Source organism: Strigops habroptila (assembly GCF_004027225.2).
Source record: "Strigops habroptila isolate Jane chromosome 13 unlocalized genomic scaffold, bStrHab1.2.pri S16, whole genome shotgun sequence".
NCBI classification, from domain to species: Eukaryota; Metazoa; Chordata; class Aves; order Psittaciformes; family Psittacidae; genus Strigops; species Strigops habroptila.
Genome location: NW_022651054.1, coordinates 314,860 through 338,322, shown reverse-complemented (window position 1 = coordinate 338,322; position 23,463 = coordinate 314,860). Strand labels below are relative to the sequence as shown.

At 52.0% G+C, this 23,463-nt stretch overlaps 2 protein-coding genes and 1 long non-coding RNA gene across 7 annotated transcripts in view; 1 reads left to right on the top strand and 2 right to left on the bottom strand.

Annotated features, from left to right (window-relative positions):
- Positions 1-2,195: 2,195 nt before the first annotated feature.
- Positions 2,196-2,758, bottom strand: HSF5 (heat shock transcription factor 5). Its single transcript, XM_030474730.1, is given in 2 exon segments — positions 2,196-2,494; positions 2,497-2,758. Coding segments are annotated over 2 exon segments (561 nt in total).
- A 176-nt stretch (positions 2,759-2,934) lies between these two features.
- On the top strand, positions 2,935-4,524 carry LOC115603147. The gene is made up of 3 exons (XR_003989773.1): positions 2,935-3,075; positions 3,971-3,972; positions 4,017-4,524. It is a non-coding gene; the product is annotated as an uncharacterized LOC115603147 (long non-coding RNA).
- A 1,949-nt stretch (positions 4,525-6,473) lies between these two features.
- Positions 6,474-23,463, bottom strand: part of MTMR4 (myotubularin related protein 4) — a 58,341-nt gene continuing 41,351 nt past the window's right edge. For all 5 annotated transcript variants that reach the window (XM_030474752.2, XM_030474755.1, XM_030474754.1 and 2 more), the window contains 12 exons: positions 21,153-21,266; positions 15,711-15,907; positions 15,314-15,442; positions 14,907-15,018; positions 14,292-14,487; positions 13,329-13,514; positions 12,423-12,593; positions 12,147-12,301; positions 10,538-11,798; positions 10,061-10,171; positions 9,686-9,774; positions 6,474-8,723 (listed from right to left, as the gene is read on the bottom strand). In XM_030474752.2, the coding sequence (XP_030330612.1) occupies positions 8,546-8,723; positions 9,686-9,774; positions 10,061-10,171; positions 10,538-11,798; positions 12,147-12,301; positions 12,423-12,593; positions 13,329-13,514; positions 14,292-14,487; positions 14,907-15,018; positions 15,314-15,442; positions 15,711-15,907; positions 21,153-21,266 (2,899 nt within the window). In that variant the 3' untranslated portion in view covers positions 6,474-8,545. The remainder of the gene's footprint in view (positions 8,724-9,685; positions 9,775-10,060; positions 10,172-10,537; positions 11,799-12,146; positions 12,302-12,422; positions 12,594-13,328; positions 13,515-14,291; positions 14,488-14,906; positions 15,019-15,313; positions 15,443-15,710; positions 15,908-21,152; positions 21,267-23,463) is intronic.

Here is a 23,463-nt window from a genome sequence, read left to right as displayed (position 1 = left end):
TGAACAGTGGTCTTATTCCAAAAAGCAGCTTTGTAGCTGAAGCTGTATTCTGCAGGTATTATTTTTTGGTGACTTGCAAAGATATCTTCAAAGTAAAGGCATTATTTGCAGGACAGATAATCTTTACTGATGGGAAGTGTTAGCGAAGTCAAAGGTGTCAGTTTATTTGGAATATTTCAAGTCTCCCAATTGAATCAAGATTCCATAAACATACCTGCTGCACTCACACACTTCTGTCCTACCCTGTGAATTGCAAAGAAGACATTTCTAAGCTCTTCTGTCTCTGCTATAGTTAATCTCGTCAGAGCCAGAAGAAATGAGCAGCTAAAGCACATTCAGTCACCAGCTGTTATCAAGTAACGGACAGGAAACAGGGATCTCATTTGAAGGCTAAGGAGAGCAGGATGAATGACAGCTTATGGAATAAACCATCATTTACTAAACAAATGAAGGAAAAGATACAGCCCCTGCCATCAAACAAGATGGACCAGCCTCAACAGGGATTTGGGGTTTGCCACAGAAGAGACACACTTCTGCCCATACAAGCTATGGATGGAAAACTTCACCCTCTCTGTAGGACGCAACATGGGGAAAGTGAAAAAAAACCCCATGCAAGTTAGCCTAACACTGACTGGCTGTGGCCAAATGGTTTTCTCCTCACCCTTGAGCCTCCAAATAGAGGATCTCTGGAAAATCACCAGGGGACCCTCAAAAGCTGGGCCAAGGAGAGGAATACAAACCAGAACATCTTCGGGCTTTCACGGTCTCTCTTCCTTTTCTAGACTTTACACTTGCTGTCTAATTCTCACCTGAGATACACACATGGTGACAGACACTGGAAAAAAACATTTCCAGTATCACTTGTCAGTAACTTCTTGAGCAGCAAGTGCAGAACTTTGGCCATACCTGTTGGATCGGGGGCTCGTGAGCACTGCCCTGGAGACGCGCAGCTGCTGCCTTGTGGGAGGGAAGCGGCACCAGTTGGAGCCCTTCGCTGAAGTGGCAGAAGCGAGAACACGGTCTGGAGAGTGTACGTGACCTCTGTGGAACACTTGTGGAGGATGGGAAAGGGAGCCCCTTGGCCTGGGAAAGCTGGGGAAGGCCTGTGCCCTGGCAGCAACCCAAAAGAACCCTGCCATGTTCTGGAAGCGACTGGAGTCTGCTGGAAAGGCTCTGTCAGGAAAGCACCAGGGTTCTGGCCTGAGGCTGCTCTGACTGAGTAAGGAAAGAAGTTGTCTGGACCACTAAGTTGATGAACCTGTCCCACAGTCATCAGTCCTGCAAAACAAAGAGAAACAAGGGCTAAGGAAAGGAGTTTTCACTGGCACGGCAAGGCAGGATGAGGAGCCAAGGCTCCACAATGTTCTTTGGGAAGACCATCTTTGCTCCAATATTCTTAATCCAGAAACAGATTCTATTCTTACACCTGAACATATAGTAACACGACAGGCATATCAGTGCAATGCCAACACACAGTTGCCTGTGGAGCATTCAATCTCCTGAAACCCGCAGTAACAAGTGATCAGTAGTTAGAAATGTGCTATAAATCAAAATGGGTGGTACCTGACTAAACCAAGCATGAGGAACTCAGAATGTGCTGTGAGCTACAGCAGACAGTACGTTAAAATAAAAGGGAATCATGAAGCACTGCTTTACCAAACTCCAGCTTTGCTATTAACAATAATAATGTTTGATTATTATAATAACCCTGAGACACTAAGATTAGGGATAGGATTAGGGTTATGAGCCATTAGGGATAGGGTTCGAGGCCATTAGAGTTAGGTTTAGGATTAGGGTTTGGGTTAGGTTTAGGGTTACATTTTGGATTAGGAGTTAGCGTTACGGTTAGAGTTAGGGTTAGGATTAGGGGACATTAGGGTTAGGTTTAGGGATTAGAGTTAGGGTTGAGATTAGGGTTAGATTTAGTGTTAAGGTCAAGATTAGCATTAGTGTTATGGGTTAGGTTTATGGTAAGGGTGGAGACACCTGACAGAAATCTCCCTGCCACGTCTTTTCTCCTTTGTACAGAGCTGATGGGATGCTCCAGTTGCCGCTGCACATGGGCCATCGCTTCACGCCGATTTAATGACGGCTGATGCAGCATCCCTACTGACGTGCAGGGAGGAGTAACGTTCATCAGGTACCCCTCCCCTCCGGGGGTGCCGATTTACAAACCTCACCGCACCCCGCGCTTCTCACTGCCACCCCCGGGGCCCACCCCAGCTCACAGGCCTGGCGGCCTCGCCGAGCGTCGAGGACAGCAGCAGCGGGTCTCTGTGCAGCGCCGTGCCGAGCAGCCGCCGGGAGCGCTGGTGCGGGCGGGTGGGCACCTCCAGGCCGGCCGCCAGCTTCGCCTTGTTGGCGCTCGTCAGGCGCTTCAGGCGGACGAGGAGGTCGGGGCGGTCGCGGCGGAAATGGGGGCTCTGGAAGTGGAGCAGGGCCCCGGCGGAGCTGCCGCCGTCGACCCCCGCCAGGCCCTGCAGGGGCCCGGCCCCAGCTTGCGGAAGCTGTACAGGTTGAGCTGCCGGATGAAGCTGGGGAAGTTCTTGGTCTTGAAGAAGTCGGCGGCCACCGCCGCCCTGTCGCCGGCCGGCCCCGCACCCAGCAGCTCGCGCTCGAAGAGCTGCCGGTCAATGAGCAGCCCCTCGCCGCGGGCATCCCAGCGCACGGAGCCGCAGCGCGGGCTGTTCACCAGCAGCCACAGCTTGCCCGGGAAGTGGTTGGGGTTGACGGCGCCGGGCAGCCGCTGTCCCTCCATGGCGCTCACCGCCACCGCTCGGGCTCCACCGGCCGCCGCGCGAGGGCCGGCCCCGTCGGCCCGGCGCTGGGGGAACGGCACCGGCCCGCGCGCCGCCCGGCACGGGACCGGCTTCAGCCCGCGCTGCCCGCCGGGGCCGGCCCGGCCTCGCCACCCCGTCGGCACAGCCGCACCCGCAGCGCCGCCAGAGCCCGCCGGTCCCCCCATTCCCGCCGGTGTCCTCAGCGGCTCCCCGGTTCCCTCAGCTCCGCCGGTGCCTTCAGCGGACCCAGGTCCCGACGGCCCCTGAGCGATGCCGTCCCTTCAGCGGCTCCCCGGTCCCCCCAGCCCCGACGTCGCCTCAATCCCGTTTGTTAAGAGAGGCGGCTGCTCCAGCATGACACGGCCCAATCCCCGTGAGCTCCATCCCTCTGTTCCGGGAAACTGGGAAGGCCAGACCCTGCTGCTGCCAACGGCACAAACCACGGCAGAACACGCAGAGCAGCCACCGCTTCCAGCGCTCTGACGCCACGAAACCAAACTCCGGTGACAATGCGAATTCTCTCTGCTCCTCTCTTCAGTGCTTTGTTCAGCGCAAAGTTCTAAACCAACAAATAGCTTCTCATTACAGATACCTCAAATTGAAAGGGAATTATTAAAACTCCGCACTGATGTAAAAGATCGGCAGCTGTCCCGTGCCGTGGGACCGGCTGTAGAGGTGGGAGCTGGTGTGGGTGGGCGTCCTCTGGGGTGTCTGGGACAGAGAAGGGGAAAAGAAATGCTGAGTTGGCCATTCCGCCGGCACCGAACTGGTTAATAGGTAGGTGCTCACTCGGCGGAGCAGGCGGCCCGAGCCCCAAACGGCGGCTCCTGGGTTTTTAACCCCTTCAGTTCCTCCCGACAAGGTGCCAAAGGGGCGGTCGCCTTTGTGTCTGTCTGGGCTCCTAACGGTTCCTCCCGCGATTCCACCCGTTCCCGGGTGTGCTCGGTGGGCTGTCCGTGCCACCTCGCTGGGGTACCCCTAGTAAAGGTGCGGCCTCGGCGTTTCATCGCCCGCAGTCAATTGTAAGTCGCCGCGGCGCCGCTGGTGTTTTCACTGGCCAGACGGGGGAATTCTCGGCAGAACGTGCGCAGGCGATAACGCCTCTTCCCCAAATCCGTCACCACCCCGTCAGTTCCCCAGTGTGCGGCAGCCGGGAATTGTCCCGCGTTAATGACCTGCGAGGGTGGCAGAAGTATGGACGCTTCTAATAATGGAATCGGGTTTGGTCCATCCGAGTCCACCCTACAATTGCAGTCAGCATCGATAAGGACCATTCTCCATCCCCTCGTCCAGCAAAACTCCAAAGTGTTCCACCGCGGAGTTCCCACGTCCTGCCGCAGGGCAGATCGAACCCTAGGGTGCTCGTATGAGCAGCACAACCAATACTTGAGCGCGAGTTAGTTTCTGCTCACCGGGAGCCATAACGAAACTTCTGCAGGGGGACATTCTTGGATCATTCACTAAATTCCCCGAAGATTCATTTTACGGTGAACTGGCTTTATGCCCAGATCGGTTGCTCTCCGATTAGTAACTCCCGGCGTCTGCGCCCCTGCCTCATTTAGGAAGTTTGCAGACGATCTCTTGGGTCCTGTCGGGATGGAAATGACGGGCTCCTGATGTTTATCAAAGAGCCGTTGCATTGCTCACCTCGCAGGGCGGGGCGGTTCACTGCCCGCCCCGGGGATGCCACTTTTTGGTCGGGATATTTGCGAAGTCAAATAAACCCCGTTCTGGGGCCGAGGGCACGGATTTAGAATGAATTATTTCCTTTCTTTTGGGGGCGTGGGGGGAGTGTGTGGATCTGGCGTTTTCCTGGTGGCCGGAGCTCCTCTGGCCGTATAGATCGGGGCGAGCACTGGGGATCTCTCCTACATTGCTGGCTGCTAGCTGTCTTTCGCACGGATGCAGCGAGATCCCCGAACTCCGTAGATTAATCCCAAGAGGGTCCCCTCACTCCTGCGGGTCTGTACCACCGGCCCAAGAAGCGGCTCGTGTGGTCAATGGAGAGTTGTGTCGCCCGGTGGGGTGGTGCAAAACGCTCTGGGACCCTAATAATCTCCCGCTTCTGCTTCCCTCGGGAACATTCGGTCACCTCCCGTGAGGGAGACTCGCCACACACATTCCGACTTGGATTCCTCTGACCACCTAGAATATTTGTCCCGCAAATTTGCCGGTTCAGCAGGAGCCCCTGGGATGATGCGTGCAGGAATACAGGCAGAGGATGTTGTCAATTAAAGCCAAATTTACAGCGATTGCTGCTATGGGGAGAAAAAGGGATTGGAAAGAAAAAGCAAAGAGAAAAGCTCCGCAAACCTGTTGGGCTGCTGCCGGCTGGAGGCCACCGGAGCCGGGAAACGCTGCTGTAAATCCTGGGCAAAAGTGGTTTCTAGTAGCTTGAGAAAAGCGCGTGGGTCTGGTGATGGTCTTAAATTCAAAAATAGAACCTAAAACCTGTGGTATTTCTAATAAACGCGACGGTTAAGAGAAGAGCGAGAGCTCCCTTTCTCCCGCCGGCAGGCAGCACGCAGGTAGGTAGGTGCGAGTGAAGCTCCGCAGCCCGAGAGAGGCTCCAGCGAGATTCCAGGAGAACGTTCCTGCCGACAGAGAGCTCCGGGCCGGAACGGCTGAAGGCGACGTGTACGCAGGCACCCACCGAGCCGGGGAACGGAGCCGAAGCGCCTCGGGAAGGCTCCTGCAGCGCGCCGGGTGCTGCTCCCGCCGCAGGACGGGGCTGCCGGCTCCGGGCGCACGGCGGCCGGGCCGGAACGGGCCGGGAGCGGCGGGGGGGGCGGGCTGCGGGCGCGGCGGGGGGCTGCGGCCGCCGGACACCGGCTCCGCGGAGGCCACTCCTCGGCCGAGCGCGGGGCGGGGCGGGGCGGGGCGGCAGGGCCCGCGGGGCGGTGGCGGCCGCGCTCTCCTACCTGTGACACACAGCGAGGGTGGAGCCGCCGCCGCGGCCGGGGCCGGGGCCTCGGGCTCCCCCTCCCGCCGCACCGCCCGCCTGCAGCGCGGCACCGGCGGCTGTGGGGGGACCCTTGTCCTGTCCCTACAGGCTCTTGTTTAAAGCCCCTCTCCAGGTTTCTTGTCAGCCCTTTCAAGTATTTGGAAGGCTGCTGTAAGGTTTCAGTAGCACCTGTCTAATGTGAACACTGACCTGTACTGTAGTAGTTTACCAGAGTATCTCCTTAATTATAAGATCTCTGGGTGCTTTAAATTGATGACAGGCTTTCTAGAAGATTCTTTCCAGCTCCACCACAAACTGTAACTTCCCAACATCTCCCTTGGCACATTAAGCTAAGCATGATGGTCCCTATCTGTCTTCCTGCAGCGCAGAACACAACCATAGAAATACCAGGCAAAATCTGGTATAAACGTGTTGGTGAAGAGCTGGTGCATCCTGTCCGAGTCCTTCCCTGGAAAAGAAAAATTGCTTTTTGGGTCATTACACGTGAGGCTGGAAGAGGCTGGTGTCCCACGCAGCTGCAGGTTTGCTGGGAAGAGCATGGGGGGCCTTGCGGTAGGAGACCATAGCACAAGGTGCTGTGTGTCCTACTCTTCATTTTGATTTGTGACAAGGAATATTAAATCCCTAAAGTGCCTTAATCAACGGGAGAGGCAGCAAGTACCAGCAGTCTGGGGAACACTGTGAGAAGAATTCACCACAAACAAAAGAATGGGTCCCAAACACAGCAGCACTAATATAGAGATTTTATTTCGACTGTATTGAGTTGTACAGCACATTTTGTTTGTCACAATGCTATTGAACTGATTTTAGAGTTTTTTGGCCAGCACATTGTGACGCTGAACTCACGAGAGCTAAAAGCAGTTTGGACTAATGGCCTGAGCGGAAGGGCCAGGAGTACCTAGTTTCTGGCTTCCTCATCGCTCGCAGTTATTCCAACACGTGCAAAACAGGAGCAAACCCAGTTTCTTCTGCCAGCCCAACGGTCACTCTCCTATGTCTGGCAATGACTGCATGGTACAAGGCGGGGAGAATCTGAAGCAAGGTGCCTTCTCTTCCCAAAGCCATATTGGTTGTTCCCAGTATGGAAAAGAAGCAGAGTCCAAGGAAGTACAGGGTCTTCAGATGATGCTAGCTTTGCTTGCACTATTGGGATTTAAAAAACCAGAGGCTGACATATCAAAGTGCAGGAAAGGGTCGTTATTCCACTCCCTCTGACAGAGATGACAAACCATTAGCAAAGAATTTGGGAGATCGCAACTGCATAAAGCACTTTGCCTTGTTAGTAGAACCAAACATCCTCACAGGTCCTCCCCACACACACGAAGTCTCAGCTCATGAGGTGCAGAATTTATGAGACATTTTCATTTAGCTGAAAAAACCCCCTGCATTTCTGCAGAGAAATCCCCACTTCGAAACTCTTCTTCCTCATTAACACCACAGATTTCTTAGAAAAGAGGTGAGACTGGTGCTCCCCGTGGGATCTAGGGATTAAAAGCACACCTTACGCCCACCTTCTTCCTAAACTTTATTTCTTTCTAAACCCAGTTCCTTTTCCTTAGAGTGAGTTGGGATTCCTGTTCTCTAGTTTAAAGAAGCAGAGAGGCAATTACAAGTTGGCAACTCTGAACTTTGACCACTGTACAGGAAACAAAAAAAGTCAAATTCAAGAGGCATTTTAGGTAGCGCTGGGGCAAGTCGGAGAGATTGTTTCCACCACTGAGCAGATCCACATGTCCTGTTGACCACTGCAGCTTGGCTGTACATCCTGAAGTGAAAAGCACAAACCACAGTGTCTATGTCAGCCAGTGTCCTTCCCCATCCCCATTTTGGTATCAATGCTTCATTCTCCCTTCTTCGGGTTACATTAAGTGCACAGAAATATATAGCAGCATTTGGACTGAAACCCTCACATACACCAGACAGCACATTCGAGGAGGTAAAACAACACATTATGGCCTATACCTTCAAGGTATCAAGTTTTCAGGATAAAGAGCAGTAGGAAGTGGAGAACTGAGGGCAGAAAAGGGGAGGAGGAACAACACAGGAACACGAGTTCTGTTTCCATGCCAGGAGAGGATCAGAGTGCCATTCCTGTTAGCACCAGGCTGTGACATGACCGCAGACAAGCAGACGGGCAGAGCAGAAGTGAAAAGCCAACCTCCCATCTCCCCACAGTGCTGGGGGCAGCGGCAAAGTGAAGTGTGTTCACCAGTCCCAGCGGAGCGTGGAAACGGGCAAGATCTGCTGGGCCCATTTTCAGCCACAGTGAATTTCTCTTCAACGCATGAGAGAAAATCCCTTAGTGATGGCTGATGAGTCTTATTCACCAAGCTGATTGCAAATCACACTCATGGAAAGAGAATCCACAGAGCTGCTCCGGGCTGAGGCCCTTCCACAGCCCATAGCGCCACCGGGAGCCTGCCCTCTTCCTTCTCACACAGCAGCTGGCCTTCGCAGTGGGAGTTGGTTCTAAGCATGCCTTCTATTGCTTTGGGGGTACTTTGCACGGGCAGTATCTGTGAAAACATTGTTTTCCAGCCCACAAAAGAAAGAAGTTGCAATCCCCTCTTTAGCCCTAGGTCATCAAGGCTACAATGGTACCAGCGTGGGGGGACACATACATCATACTCTCTAATCTGAGCTCCTCTGCTCCAGACTGATAGTAAGACTGCTGAAGACAATGCATTCAAGCTTGGTGTTCAACTGTTGCACCAAAGGCCTTCACAATTACAGTGGAGGCAGTCACCCTTCAAACCCACGAGAGGAAAGGCTGGGCTTAGACAGGTCCCTTGTCTGGCATTCAGCTGGAAGCTGTGGCGATGGGCTTCTTCAGATGTTGGCTCATGAGCTCCCTGGCACGAACAAATTGGATGTGGTCGTAACAGGAGTTACAAACGAGGACAGGGTCATACAATTGCTGATCAGGGATGGGCAACTTCAGGTGGCAGCAAGCAGCACAAAACACATTCCCACAGTTCCTATCAAGGAGCAAAAATAAACTGTGAAAAGAGAGCTGGGAACACCACAGCAAAACCTTAGCAAGTACATAGGATCCAGTTCAGGAGTGAAGTACCAGCCTTACTCATGACTTGTCAACATGTTTCTTAAAGTACACACTGTGGCCTCCAGTGCAAGCTAACTGACTAGCACTAAGTAGGGACTAACGGGCATTACTACCCAGGAGGAGGATTGAAGGCCTTGGAAAAATAGAAACAGGAACAATGTAGAATGGAAATCTGCAGGGAATTCAGGAGGCCTGCGAAATAAAGGAAAAACTTAAAACTTCCTTCTAGGAGCTGGAGGGAACAGACATCGCAGGCAGGCATTTTGTGAGTGTCGTGGTTTGAGCCCAGCTGGTAACTCAGAACCAGGCAGCTGCTCACTCCCTCCCTCCCTTTTCTCCTCCCCCCCGCTCCCGGAGGGATGGGGAAGAGAATGGAAAGAATGTAACCCCCATGGACTGAGAAAAGAACAGTCCAGTAACTATGGTATAATACAAAACCATTACCGCTACCACCAATAGTAATAAGGGAAATAACAAGGGGAGAGAATACAATTGCTCACCCCTGCTGACCGATACCCAGTCCGACCTGAGCAGTGACCTGGGCCTTCTGGGTTACTCCCCCCTATTCATACAGTGGGCATGACGTGCTGTGGTATTGAGTACCCCTTTGGCTAGTTTGGGTCGGGTGTCCTGTCTCTGCTTCCTCCCGGCTTCCCCTCCTCCCTGGCAGAGCGTGAGAGACTGAGAACTCATTGATGGGGGTAAGCATTAGTTAGCAACAACTAAAACCATCCGTGTGTTGGCATTGTTCTCAGGCCAAGTCGAAAACACAGCACTGCACTAGGAGAAAAATAACTGTTAGAGCTGAATCCAGGACAGTGAGGTTTGTGAGGAAGAGGCTGAGAAGAGCAGTGGAACTACAGCGATAACGTTTACCTGCAGTGGTGCCTCCGCTTGGCCAGCCAGAATTCACAATCGCAGTTATAACAGTGTGAGGCCATGTGGTCTGGAACCCACCGTGTGACCTAGGGCAGACACCAGTCCTCATCAGCTCTCAGTCTGTAACCCCACAATGACCAAGTCTCAGGACTTCAGCACTGGCTGAGATGTGGCTTTGGACCACAACATGCCAGCCAGAGTGACCCCACCCCACAGGCCACCTTCTATCGGACACAGCAGCACCAGAGGGTGTGCTAAAGGACAAGGGTGGCTGTTCTCTCCCTTGCTTCCAGACCACTCTCTGCTGCCAAATTTAGCCACAAAGAAACATCCTCGCCTGCCGCATTACTGCTGCCGCAACAGGACACGTACCTCAGTCTCCTTTTTATCCACAGGCTCCCAGCTTGCTTCTGACAAACAGTCCTCACTATGATCAGAACAGAAATCCTCCGTGTCGCTGTCGTCCGATTCCTTCAAACATGTCTGCAAAAAGAACCACAGATCCCCTCAGCTGCCTCAGTCACATGGCCAAGGCCATTCCCTGCTCCAGCCCCACTCGGTGCTTGTTGAGGGCATGCGGGCGGCTCCACAGCTCCCCATACAAGGGATTGAAGCATTCATGACCATGTAGGAGCCATTGCTTGGCCCTCAAGAAGCAGAGGTACTTCTGGGTGGCATGAGAACATGGTGCAGGGACACGAGGGGAACAGGGCTGAGGAAACACAGGAACCACCCACTCTAGAAGAAAGAGATCGAGAACCATGGTGGGAGAGTGCAGTGTGAGGGGGGCGCAGGGACCAGCGGCAGAGCCACGTTGCTGGAGCCAGGGCGGTAGAGGCAGTTACTTACAAAGTCATCCTCATAGTCCATGGGAGGCTCAGCCGGGGGGGTGCAGAAGTGGCGGATGTCCAGGCGCAGCTGCAGCTCTCGCACTTGCCTGCGCAGCTGCTCCACCTCCTGCTTGTAGCTGGCCTCAATCTGCCGCAGCCGGTGCTGGATCACATCCGTGGGGAAGGGCAGCCCATCATCGTCCAGGTAGAGAGGAGGCACAGGAGAAGGACATTTTGGCAGCATGTGCTTGGGACCAGACACTTGTTTCAGGTGGCAGGGTAGCCATGAACGGCTGGGCTTCCCTGCAGAGCCTGCAAAATGCATGCCGTGGCCAGAGCAGGCTGAGGGCTTTGCACCTTCTCTGGCAGACCACTGGCTGCTGAGGCACAAGCTTGGTACCCGCAGAGGTTTGCTGCTCACCCTCTTGCTACAGCAGCCATAGGAGAGGAGGTGCCTGGGTGCAGGCTCCCCACTGGGGAGTGATGTCACCATTCCTTGAAAACTGTCCCAGTTGGATCCCAGGAAGGAGAACTCACTGCTTTGGCTCTGGGAGATGGGCTTGTGCCATTGCTCCAGTGGGACTCTCCCCAGCTGGCCCGGCTCCTCGCAGGGCATGCTCCTTCCAGCATTACCTTTACCACTGTCTTCATCTGGGCAGGGGACGGCCAGGGCAGGGCCTGGAATGTCCGGGCAAGGAGCATTTGCTGCAAGGGATGCCTGGCTGGGAACATCTTGGCAGGGGGCATTTCTCTTGGGGCAGCCTCCTCCACTGGACACCATGCCAGCAGCCTTCAAAGGTTCCTGGGGGCAGGTTTCTAGTTCCTGGGAACAGGTTTCTAACTGCTTTCCAGAACTGGTGGAAACCCTGTCGACACCTTCCTGTCCAGAAGAATTTGGAGCTGGACACGTGCTGTCCACTTCCTCCATGTATGTTCCATTTCCCTTTTCAACCTCCACAGAGACACTGCTTGCTGGCACTGAAGCCCAGCTGCTCAGTTCCTTACTGTGCCCTTGGCGCTCAGCACGGCTGCTGCAAGCACTGTTGGCTTGAAGGGGAGCACTTTCCTCTTCCTCCACCTGCCGTGGTTCTCCTGCAGCCACCACACTGCCTTCTCCCAAGCACAGCTCAGCTCCCTCAGCAGTGGTGTGCCGGGCTTCCAAGCCCACCCGGACTTCCTGACAGTGGTTATTCAGGTTGGGATCACTAGATGTGCGGGTCAGCGGGCTGCTGGAGTCACAGGCTGAGAGCAGGTCGTCCATAGATCTTGTCTTTGGCAATCTAGAATGCAAAAGCAAAGCAAATCTCAACAAAACCCATGAAACTTCCTTCATTTCAGTCAAAACTAAGATGAGGGAAGGGAAATGTTCCTAACTGCAGATCATAGGGTGGGCAGGGAGGGGTGGTGCAGCAGGATGAGCTGAACTGCACAACTCTTTAGCGTAGCCTTTGCCCTTATAGGTCCAGCAGAGAGCTGTACATGTTCCTCGCTGAGAAAATGCTACGGGGCTCCTGCTCTTCATAGGAAGGATGAGAACAACAGGTAAACCAGAGGAACTACAATGACCAAGGAGGGAAAGAAGGACTGGGGGTAGGCAGCAACCTGGGCCTTGAGCTCTATGCTCTTACCTGTCCAAACATCTGCCACTAAACTCCTGGCTCTGAGATCCAGGGGGTGGATAAATGTCCATATCATCCTGTCCCAGAGGATGTGGTGAGGAAGCTGGGAGATACACTGCTGTCCAGACGTGCAGCGCTCGCACATGGCACACCGGGTGCAGCACCTGCAACAACCACTTCTGATTAGAAATGAACGCAAAAGGAAACCCCTCCAACCTCTCCCCACGCCATCCCTGGTGCCCAGCAGGCAAAAGGCCTGGAAAGCTAGGAAGGAGCTCTACGGACTTGCTCAGATCCTGGCATGTAGAGAAGATTGTGGAAGTTCTTATTGCCAGCCCGCAGGAGGGACCAGACGGAGCAGGTACGCTTGTAGATGTTGTGCATCTCTCGCTCGCAGGGGCTGTTCCCAAGGAAGGTCCCATAGAGGCAGGAATATGTGTGCTGCACCAGTTTCACCTGCAGCATCAGGAAGGGGACAACTGTCAGGGCTGTTGGGAAACGGTGTCTCCTGTGTACAGGCCAAACGTCCTCCACTCCTCTGGGATGGCTCACGCATTTCCCAGCCAGCCAGTGACCCTGCTGCTGTCCTCTCTTCCACACAGAGCAGAGAGGGGAGAGCAACAGGAATCACCTACATTAAAGTGAAAGCAACAGTCCACTGATACCATACCCATCCCTCTGGAATCCAAACCTGTATTATTTGATAAGACAGAGATTAATAGCTATTATTCCCTGGTTTATGTTTCAGACTTGTACTGCTCTGAGATACACAAATTGGGCTTTCAATCAGAACAGCACTGCTGATGGTATCTGGGCTAGAAAGGGATCTGGAGAAGAAGGGATTCAGAGGAACCAGAGAACATAAACTCTTCCTCCCCGTGCAATCAGCTGGGTGCTCCAAGCCTGCAGCACCACTGGGAGGAGGAGGAAATGGCCAGCAGCTCACAGAACCATCACATACACAGAGCCAGGTCAAAATACCACAACCACAGGGCAGGGCTGGACCTGCACAGAGAAGGGATGTCAGGAACGCAGCAGAGAGCCCGAGCACTGCTCAGACGCTTTCCCATTTTTAAAGAATTCAATTTATGTATTCTTTCAACTACCACAATGCAAAATATCATGGCCCTCCCTCCACCTCTGCTCACATCTGGCAAGGAAAAAAGACATGTTTGCATGCATATTTCTTACCAAGAAAGCTTCATTGAACTCAAAGAGGCAAGGAAATTGCTTCAGAAGCTGATGAACAGCATCCAGCCACTGGAGAAAAACTGGGCACTGCTCATTCTGATCTTCCACCTTCTCCTGGTGACCGCAGCGATCGCCAAACTTGTGACCAAAATCCAGCCAATCTGATTCAACAAGCACCTGGAAGCCCTGTGGATACAAGAAAATCTGCCTGGAGACCCTTTGCTGTAGGCCGCATGCCTCAGCAGTGCCAGGCAGGCTCAGTGTTGCACCAGTGCTTGGTCTGGGAGCAAAGCTACCTGAAAGTCAGAGATTGCCAAACATGAACTCATGGCTGTTACTTCTATATAATAAACAGCTTGGAGAATATGCACAATTAAGAGTAGGGAAGCAGCTGAACCTTGAACACAAGAGGCTATTTACCGCAGTGCTTCACCAGGCTGGGCAGAGCAGCAAGGTACAGCACATTGGAAACAGGCAGAGGCGAGCATGGAAGAAACCAGTATGCACAACAGCAGCTCTGAAATGCCACTAAGCTCATTGCCAATTGCAATCCTGCTTTCTCTGGAGACTGAGACAAAGGGGGCTACAAAGAAAGCTGGAGAGGGGCTTTTGACAGGAGCCTGTAGGGACAGGATAAGGGGGAATGGCTTTAACCTGCTAGAGGGGAGACTGAGATGAGCTCTTAGGCAGAAATTCTTCCCTGTGAGGGTGCTGAGGCGCTGGCACAGCGTGCCCAGAGAAGCTGTGGCTGCCCCATCCCTGGCAGTGTTCAAGGCCAGGTTGGACACAGGGGCTTGGAGCAACCTGCTCTAGTGGAAGGTGTCCCTGCCCGCGGCAGGGGGTTGGAACTGGATGAGCTTTAAGGTCCCTTCCAACACAAACCACTCTGGGATTCTATTATTGTGATTCTATGAAAAAATGCCTTTCAACAGCTATGAACTAGCAGCATAGCACCACTCGTACCTCCATGGTCCTGTAGTAAGGGTCCAGAAGAATCTTGGCCAGCGCTACAATCTGTGGAGTCCTGTCCCAGCCATCGGAGCAATGAACCAGCACCGGACGCCCTTCTCTGTCAACCGCACTGGAGACCAGAACTGCTGCTTTCAGCATGACAGAAAGGTGCTGTAGCCACTTGGTACTCTCCAGGGCTGAAAGCCAGCTAGAACGTGGGCAAAAAGCAAGAAAATTGTTGCTTAGCTCTTCAGTGAAAAAAGAAAAAGATGTATTTTAAAAATCTAAGTCTTTTTGGAGCCCTCAATGAAAATTAGTCTTCTAAAACATGTTCCAGACGAGCCATCCAGCCTGGGATTAAGTGCAAACAATCCAACGCTTAATTTCAGTTTTTTCCCAGATACAGCTACATTTGAGAAACCCTCAGAGAACACACAGAGCTAAGTGACACTGAGGCAGTGCTGCAATCCCCTGTGGATTACCAGGGATCCAAAAAACAGCATTCAGGCACTGTGAGCACTTTCCTATCTCTCCATTTTCTGAGGTAGAAACCTGGGATGAGAAAAAGAAAAAGGGAGGGAAAAAACCCAGGACATTTACATAGCATCAAACAGAAAAGTCACTCACTTGCTGGGGTCTGGCACCTGGCTGCAGACAGCACGCAGATACTGGAAGCTGTTCCGGATGGAGTGGATGTTGGCCATGCCCATGAACACGACTTCACAGTTTGGGTAATACTCTGAACACAACAGAGATGGAAACGTTCAGAGAGAGATGCTGCCACCGCAGCAGCACACGTGAAGGCTGTCCCCTCACTGCACCATTCCTGGTCCCCAGCAGGCAGGCAGGCCTACAGAAGCCCTGTGGACCTGCAGCAATGTATCTGCAGTAACAGACTTTGCATAAGCAAGAAGAGGAATGTGCTCCCAGAACTTGAGCACCAAAACCTGACCTGACCCCCCACTGCTCTAGGTCCCGCTCAACGAAGCAGGTCCAAGAGGAGGATGTCCTGGGATGGGCTCAGCCCTGTGTACCTTCACATTCGCAGCCGCCTCCCTTCGCTCTGTTGGCCACGGCTGCAGTGTAGGACCTGGCATCGAGAATCAGCAGCTTCTGAGGAATTCCAGCATTCTCCACACCCGAACGCACGGTCAGGGACGAGTCTGAAGACACAGACATGGACTGAGGTCCTGGCACCTCCCTCTCCTACAACCTGCCTTCAGGGCCACCCAACGCTGGCCATGAATGAGCCCGGTGACCCGTCCTACACACTGCAGCCAAGGCGTGACAGGGCCCAGGTTATCCATCCGGATCCTGGCTTTAATCCCTGCATGGTAACAACCCTGTCAGCAGCACCAGTGACACTTGGGCGCAGGAAACGTGGAGTAATTGCGTGTTTAAGAGAGAGTGGAAGGGAGCGAACTGGCTCACCGAAGTTGGCATCGCAGGCCTCGCTGCCGTCGCTGCTCCCGGCGTGTGGCACGCTGCTGGATACCTTCGCTCCGGGGTTCAAGGCACAGGCTTTGGCAATAGATGTCACGAGATACTCGTCGTCAGCGTTTCGCCAGCCCCACCAGCTGATTTCAGGCTGGCTGCAGCGTGCAATTACTGCCCCGTTGCGCACGTGTCTGCAAAGGAAGCAAGACCCTAAATGAAGACCTCTGAAGAGGTGAGGAACAACCCCAGGGAGCTTCCCCTCCATCCCTCAGGGGTCAGCGTTGGGACTGGCACTGTTCAACATCTGTCAGTGACATGGACAGTGGGATCGAGCACCCTCAGCATGTTTGCTGATGACAACAAGCTGTGTGGTGCAATTGACGCACTGGAGGGAAGGGATGGGATCCAGAGGGACCTGGACAGGCTGGAGAGGTGGGACCATGGGAACCTCATGAAGTTCAACAAAGCAAAGTGCAAGGTTACAGAATCATGGAATGGTTTGGGTTGGAAGGGACCTTCAAAGCTCACCTAGTCCAACCCCCTGCAATCAGCAGGGACATCTTCAACTAGATCAGGTTGCTCAGAACCACATCCAGCCTGGCCTGGAATATCTCCAGGGATGGTGCATCCACCACCTCTCTGGGCAACCTGTGCCAGTGTTTTACCACCCTCGTTGTATAAAATTTTTTCCCCATGTCCAGTCTGAATCTACCTCTTTTAGTTTAAACCCATCACCCCTTGTCCAGTCACAACAGCCCCTGCTGAAAAGTCTCTCCCCATCTTTCCTATAGGCCCCTTTTAAGAACTGAAAAGCTGCTCTAAGGTCTCCCTGGAGCCTTCTCTTCTCCAGGCTGAACAAGCCCAGCTCTTTCAACCTCTCCAGAGCAGAGCTGCTCCAGCCCTCTGGTTATTTTTGGGCCTCTACTCTGGAGCAGTGATTCAGACCAGTCTGCAGAGAAGGACTTGGGGGGTGTTGGTTGATGAGAAGCTCCCCATAACCTGGCTTCAGTGTGCGCTTCAGCCCAGAAACTCCCTGTGTGCTGTGCTGCACCCCTCAAGTGTGAGCAGCAGGTCGAGGGAGGGGATCCTGCCCCTCTAGTCTGCTCTGTGAGACTCCACTTGCAGCACTGTGTTCAGTTCTGGTGTCCTCAGCATAAGAAGAACATGGAGCTGTTGGAGCAAGTCCAGAGGAGGCCACGAGGATGATCAGGGGCTGGAGCATCTCCCGTATGAAGACAGGCTGAGAACATTGGGGCTGTTCAGCCTGGAGAAGAGAAGCTGCGTGGAGACCTCAGAGCAGCTTCCAGTGTCTGAAGGGTGCTACAAGGATGCTGGAGAGGGACTCTTCATCAGGGACTGTAGTGATAGGACAAGGAGCAATGGGTTTAAACTTAAACAGGGCAAGTTCAGGTTAGATATAAGGAAGAAGTTCTTCCTGTGAGGGTAGCGAGGCGCTGGCACAGGGTGCCCAGAGAAGCTGTGGCTGCCCCATCCCTGGCGGTGTTCAAGGGCAGGTTGGACACAGGGGCTTGGAGCAACCTGCTCTAGCGGAAGGGGCAGGGGGTTGGAACTGGATGATCTTAACCACAGGTATGACAAGGAGCAGTCTGAATCAAATCAGGAGCCATATCTCAAAGACTTCAAAGTCACGAGCTCTCAAAAAGCCTCAGCTCAGAGCTCAAGAGAAGCAAAAGGGTTAAGAATGCACTAGCAGTCACTTGGAAAAGAATAAGGCAGAAAATATTATGGCTTCACATCTTAAAGCATCTTCAAAATGACACATATTTCTCTCTAATCCATCTCGAAAAGGATAATGTAGTGCTGTGACCTCCAGAGAAGGGTGGCACAGACAATCATAGGTGCAGAAGAGCTTTGCTACAGGGATAATGTAAGTAGGAAACAGCTCCCCACCATGAGAGAAGGGCACAAATGGATGAGAGGCATAAAAGGTCATGGAAGGTATAAAAAAGTGGGTTTGGAAGATTAGTCTTATTTTTCCCTGACAGACATGGAAACAAGCACTGGAATGGTCATGCCATATGCTTAACAGAAACAAGTATTTTTTGGACAACCAACAAGCCAGACAGTGGACTTGCTGCCACACTGCAATGTGGAAATGTGAACTGGTTCCAAAATGCATCGAAGTCATGGACAGAGGCCTACCAAACAACCACAGAGCATAATTCCAAGTTCTCCTGAATATCTGTCATACAAAAGCTCAGATAGTGGTTGCTCCAGAGATGCACCAGGGGAGAATACCAGCATACGTGTCCCACTTGTGACACTTCCCTGTGATGCTGCTCCTGGGGACAGGATAATGAACCGGCCAGCCCCGCACCTCAGCTCTTCACAACAGCAGTGCCTGTCCCTCCCTACTCCCAGCGCCTCTCTGCAGATGAGCTGCAGTAAAGATGAAGATGTAAAGCTCCTGACTAACCACATCCAAGTGTGTTTATGTGTAGGTCAGCACCTCTGAAAAGGTTGCTCTGATGGCCAAGTCGGGGATGTAATGCTCTACATTCTACAGCACATCAGCACCAGTCTCATCCCATTAGGCAAGGGCTGCTTAGCTGCAGTGAGGGCTCTAGAAGCACTCCTGAAGACATCCTTCTCCTGCTGCACCCCTGTAAGGGGCTCTGCTCTTCCACAGAGGAGACAATGCCTGTTCCTGGAGGCACATAACAAAAATGTGCCAAGGCTTTGGACTCCTAATAGTGGTGCATGGTGTCTCACAGCACCTACTGCAGTTTGCAGGAATGGTTTTGCTTCTCAAAGACAAGGTCCCCTTATCCTCCTGAGGCAACTTGTCAATAAACACAGAAAATGTATTATTGTTAATGACATCTCATAGATAATAATGATGAAGACTTTAAACTGTGGAGTCCTTTATCTTTTTGTGCTCTCTGTCTTGTTTTGCAAGGTGACATACAGAGCAGTAACTCCCAGATCTATTCCTGCCTCCAGGATCACTCAAGAATGGTTAACACAGACAGTAGCAAAGGCTTTGTTTATACTAGTAAATGAAACAGAGCCAAGGTGGGGACTCGAGCACCTGCCTTTGATGGTGCAGGCTGGTTTGTGAGCACACCCACAGCTCCCAGCCTGTGCCAACCACCACCTTCCCAGTGCCTGAGCACGGTTTTGGGAAAGGCAGGTTCTCTGCTAGGGACTGCTCCTGACAGGCAGTTGGGATGGAGGACACTGTCTTGGGGAGCAGAGGCCACTCCAAGTCAAAGCAGCATGCTTAATGCAATGCTACCAACATTGCCCAAGGGTCACATTAGATTAAGAAAACGTCCTGCTGGCACAAACTCCCAGCACTGCAACAAATGCCAGGCAGATGCTGGCCTTGAGGTAGCCAGTTTCAAGAGACACAGCGACATGCCAATAAACACAAAGAAATACAGCCAGCATCGATGAGCATGAAGTCACCAGCAAGCAGAAAGTACAGCAGGAGCCAGTGAGTGAACCAAAACCACAAATGAGATTGCGATGAGCTTCCCAGGTCAGGGGAGTGCCCGTGGCTCAACTGCGTCCTCCTGCAGGTCACCCAGCATAAGAGTATGAAGCATTTCAGGTCTTTCCTTACTGGGGATTTTTGTGGAGGTTTTCCTCAAAGTTAAAAACCTCTTTTCTTGCAACTGGAGAGGCAGAAGGTGACAGAGTGATTTAACTTATTCTTTAGGGATCCTCAGTTTAGTTTTAATGACTCGAGACCCTTTCAGAATCCACAGCTGGAGTATGAGGTGCCTTAGTAGTTTATCAGTTGTGCTTTTACTCCCAGATTCATTCAGAGCACAAAGCTAGAGCACAACTAATACTGTTCACACATGCCATTTAACCCAGATCATCCAGAAAACATCAACTAGTATCTCTCGAGACCCTCTCTGTTATTTTCTGGCCATTTTCTGCTCATCCACAATGTAGAGTCAAGCAGCTTAGCTTAAAACACAAGAGTGAGCTGAGAGGCTTTACAGAGCTGTCACCTAAAAGTTCCCCACTGAGATACACATGCGTAAGCGCCTTCATTCCCTGAGTCTCTGGGCTAAACTCCTGTCTCACTCTGGCATGATCCAAAAGCCTGAGACTGAGCACTCAGCCATGGGGCTGGAGCAATATCCACTGCCCACTGCTTCCCAGGCAGCTACTGCAGCACCAACATGGGCAAAGGTGCTGCTGAGCACCTGTGAGGAGCTCTCTTGCTGCCATAGGCCCAAGGTCTTCTGAAGGTGGCTGTGCAGACAGAGAGCACTCCGGAGGAGCAGCTGGCAGGCAGCGCCCCTCTGCCTCTCGTCAGCTAAATAATTCACTGCATCCTTTGCATTGTTTTAAAGGTGAATTGTGCCTGGAGGCTCCTGCATCTCTCCTGTGTGTCTCTGAGCTCTGTGGGCTCAGAGGGGGAGACCTGAATTTCTGTTTTGCTTAACAAATAAATTATACTTTTTTTTTTTAAGAAAACTAATAATATGCCTTAAGAAAACTAATCATGTGTTACAGCTCTGACGGTGACCCCATGAGTTCAGCCTTGCTCTCCAAAAGCTCTAAAGTCTACCAACCAGTCCGGTGGTTACAGAGCCCCTGGGAGGCACATGCCCAAGCCCACCTATCCGCTCTCTCCTGAACTACGACTGAGGAGGAGCTGAGTGTGAGGCTTTTCATTTCTCCCCCTTCCATACAGCACAAGGCACTCCAGAAGCAGCCATGGCCCTCAAAGACCATCCTGGCCAAAAGACTTCGAGAGATACACGCTGGCAAGCACTTATCCTATCTTGTAATATCTCTTGTCAGCATCTTCTAATCTGATCCCAGGCTGCAAAGGGCTGCAGCTCAGCTTGTAAATTACTGGGTACTGTTCCAGTGGTATTACAAGGCAAGGAACAAAATAATTGTCAGAGTAGCAAAAAGACAGGGCTTTGCCCTGGGTGGGAGGCGCATCAGGACAGCCTCCAGCACCAGGCAGAAGTAATCACAAATACAATTAACTTCTTAGCTGACTTGGCTACAAAGAGGAAAAGGCTCCATGTGATAAGCAGCATTCATTATTACTCTGCTGTAGAATTTACTTGTTCTGGAAGTAATACATTGTGTTTTGCCAGCATCTGACAGCCAACCATGTAACGTGAAGATAAAGAGATAAGGTACAAATTCACTGAGTTTGTTTCCTCGCTTTTGTATTTCCCAGGGTTGTCCTTTGTTGTGCAGCTCTGGTATTTTCAAAGTCTCATATCTGGATTTAGTAATTGCTAACAGAGTCTAAGGCTGACTCCATACTGTACATTTTACAACGCACACACTGGCTGGGTGCACCTATTCAACCAGCCTCCCATTTTTTTCAAACATGTCAGTCTCCCTAATGGCTTCCCAATGCCCTGTGCAAGACAACAAGCAAAAGGGCAGCTCTCTTGGTGGAGAGCACTGCTCTGGGTTCATGTTTACCTGTACACCACCACAGGGATCCTTTTCCAGGACCTGAATGAAGCCACGTTCTCTAGCTCTTTGTCGGTGATCCAGACAGGGACCAGCAGCTTCTGGGGATAACTGGAACAAAGCCTGGAAAAGAAAAAGGATGAAGGCAAGATGAGGACTCAGTCATCAAAAATCTGCTCCAGAGAAGCTGTGAAGAGAGAGGGCAGGAGCAGCTCACACATCCCCAGACTCAGTATACAGGACTTTGGCTCCTCCTCTTCATATCTGTCTCAGTACAGTCTCAACATGGAAAAGTGACCTGAAAAACACTGTCAGGAATGAGCTGAGAGAAGTCAACCTCCTTTCACCCCAGGCCTCGTCTCTGGGCCCATACTAAGCACCCCAGCACTTCCCAAGGATGCCTGTAAGAATTCAGAAAGGTTTAGGGGAACAGTCATTAATTCTGTGTAGGGTTTGGGTGTTCTTGCAGCACTTGCAAACCCAGAAGCACACAGTGCTTCTGGTAAATGACAATTTGCCACTTTCTGCCTTGCAGAAAACAGGTCACCACTTTTTAAAGCTTTACACATCTTTCTGCAAGGAAGATACAACTCTTCCCAAAAAGACGGCAATGGTGGTTTGGTGTATGCTATGAAATGGCATGAGGGGTAACTAAGAGCATATCTTGTTTGGTGGGGTGACAGAAATCAGATTTCTAATGCACATCTGAACACATACTAGGAGTAAGAGGAATGTGATGGGCAAGTCCCTACAAACCCAGTCCCGCAGGGAAGAAACTCGCAGCATGCACAGGCAAGAGCAGGGGGCACCTAACCTCACCGTGCAGAGCTGTAGGACCAGAGGAGCCCCTGATGTGCAAAGCAGCTCTGATGAAATGGAAATTCAGCTGGGGAGGGTGAGGGAGATGAGAGGAGGCAACAGGATTGCAAATGTCCCAAGAAAGATGTTAGAAGCAAACTGTAAGTACATTATCAGCAGGGCAAGAGGGAAGCCAAGGGAAAGAGGGGGCCAGCCAGAGTGCTGGGAGAAGGAGAGAGAGCAGTACAAGCAGAATGAAGTACAGGGGAAAATCCAGGAGCCCAGGGGCTTCCTCGTTACTGCAGCTACTGTCCTGCTGCTCCGAGCACAGGGCTGCATGTGGGACAGGTCGCAGGCTTCAGAGACAAAACACAGCCTCGTGCTGGACACAGCAAAGGTGAGACAAAAACACAGCCAGGTGAGCTCCAGCAGCCCAGGCAGACACAGCCCTGTAGGGCAAGGAACATCAAAAAGCAGCTCCAGTTCTAGAATATAACCCACATCATTCAGAAGGAATGTTTCAGGGCAGATGGGAAGCAAAGCGAGGGGGGTGAAACTGTCCAGCCATAAGCTCCAGACGGTGGCCTGGTGTTCCCTGAGCCCAGGCTATCCCAGCTGATGGCAACGGGCACGATGCAGTGCTTCCTATTCCTCAGCTTGTCCTGCTAGCGAGGAGCTGCCTGCCATGGGAGGAGATGGCACTTCTTCACCCAGCATCTAGACAGCTGCTCAGAAAGCCCCAGGCACAAAGCAAGGTTGGTCTACAGGATAAAAACAACAGGGTGAGGAAGAGGAATCCAGGAAGCAAATTAAAGCTGTCAGGTAAGAAGCTGAAGATGAGGACGTCTGTGGTAGGACGTACGCCTGGACATCTCTGAAATGCCTCAGATTCTCTGTGTGAAGTTGGACAGGAAATTAAAGCAGCAGTGAAGTGCGACTGAGAATAAAGATATGTGGAAGAGCGTTAGCATCGGTTAAGATCTGGAGGACCTTTCGGAATAGCTAAGTCTGTAAAAGAAGGGGCTTCACTGAAATGAAAACACAACCAGTTCCCTGACACTTCAAATGAAACATTACAGGAGATGTCTTAAACTAAAAATTGGGGAGAGACAGTACAGGAAAGGTTCAGAAGCATAACTTCTAAGAGTTAAGTCATTAAAACTCTGTCGCCTTCGGGAAGACTCAGGTAGGAAACAGGTAAGCCTCCAGAAGTTAAGCCAAATTTAAGCAGGGCACATAAAAACTGGCAGTGGGGTCAAGACAAAAAGACCTGTCTTTCTAGGCTAGAACTTCAAAAAATGAAGTAGAGGAACTGAAAAGCCAGGATAAAAAAGTGTTTGTTGGCTTAACAGCATCCTAGAAACTGGATATGAGGAAAATCATCAGTGGTACCCTGAATTTCATGCTTTGTAGGAAGACCAAAATAGGCTGAGCTAGTGAACAAAGTGTGGCATCTTCCGGGAAGATGTGAAGGTAAAAGTGCAAGGCTCAGAGCTACCAGGATGCAGCAACGCAGAATGGG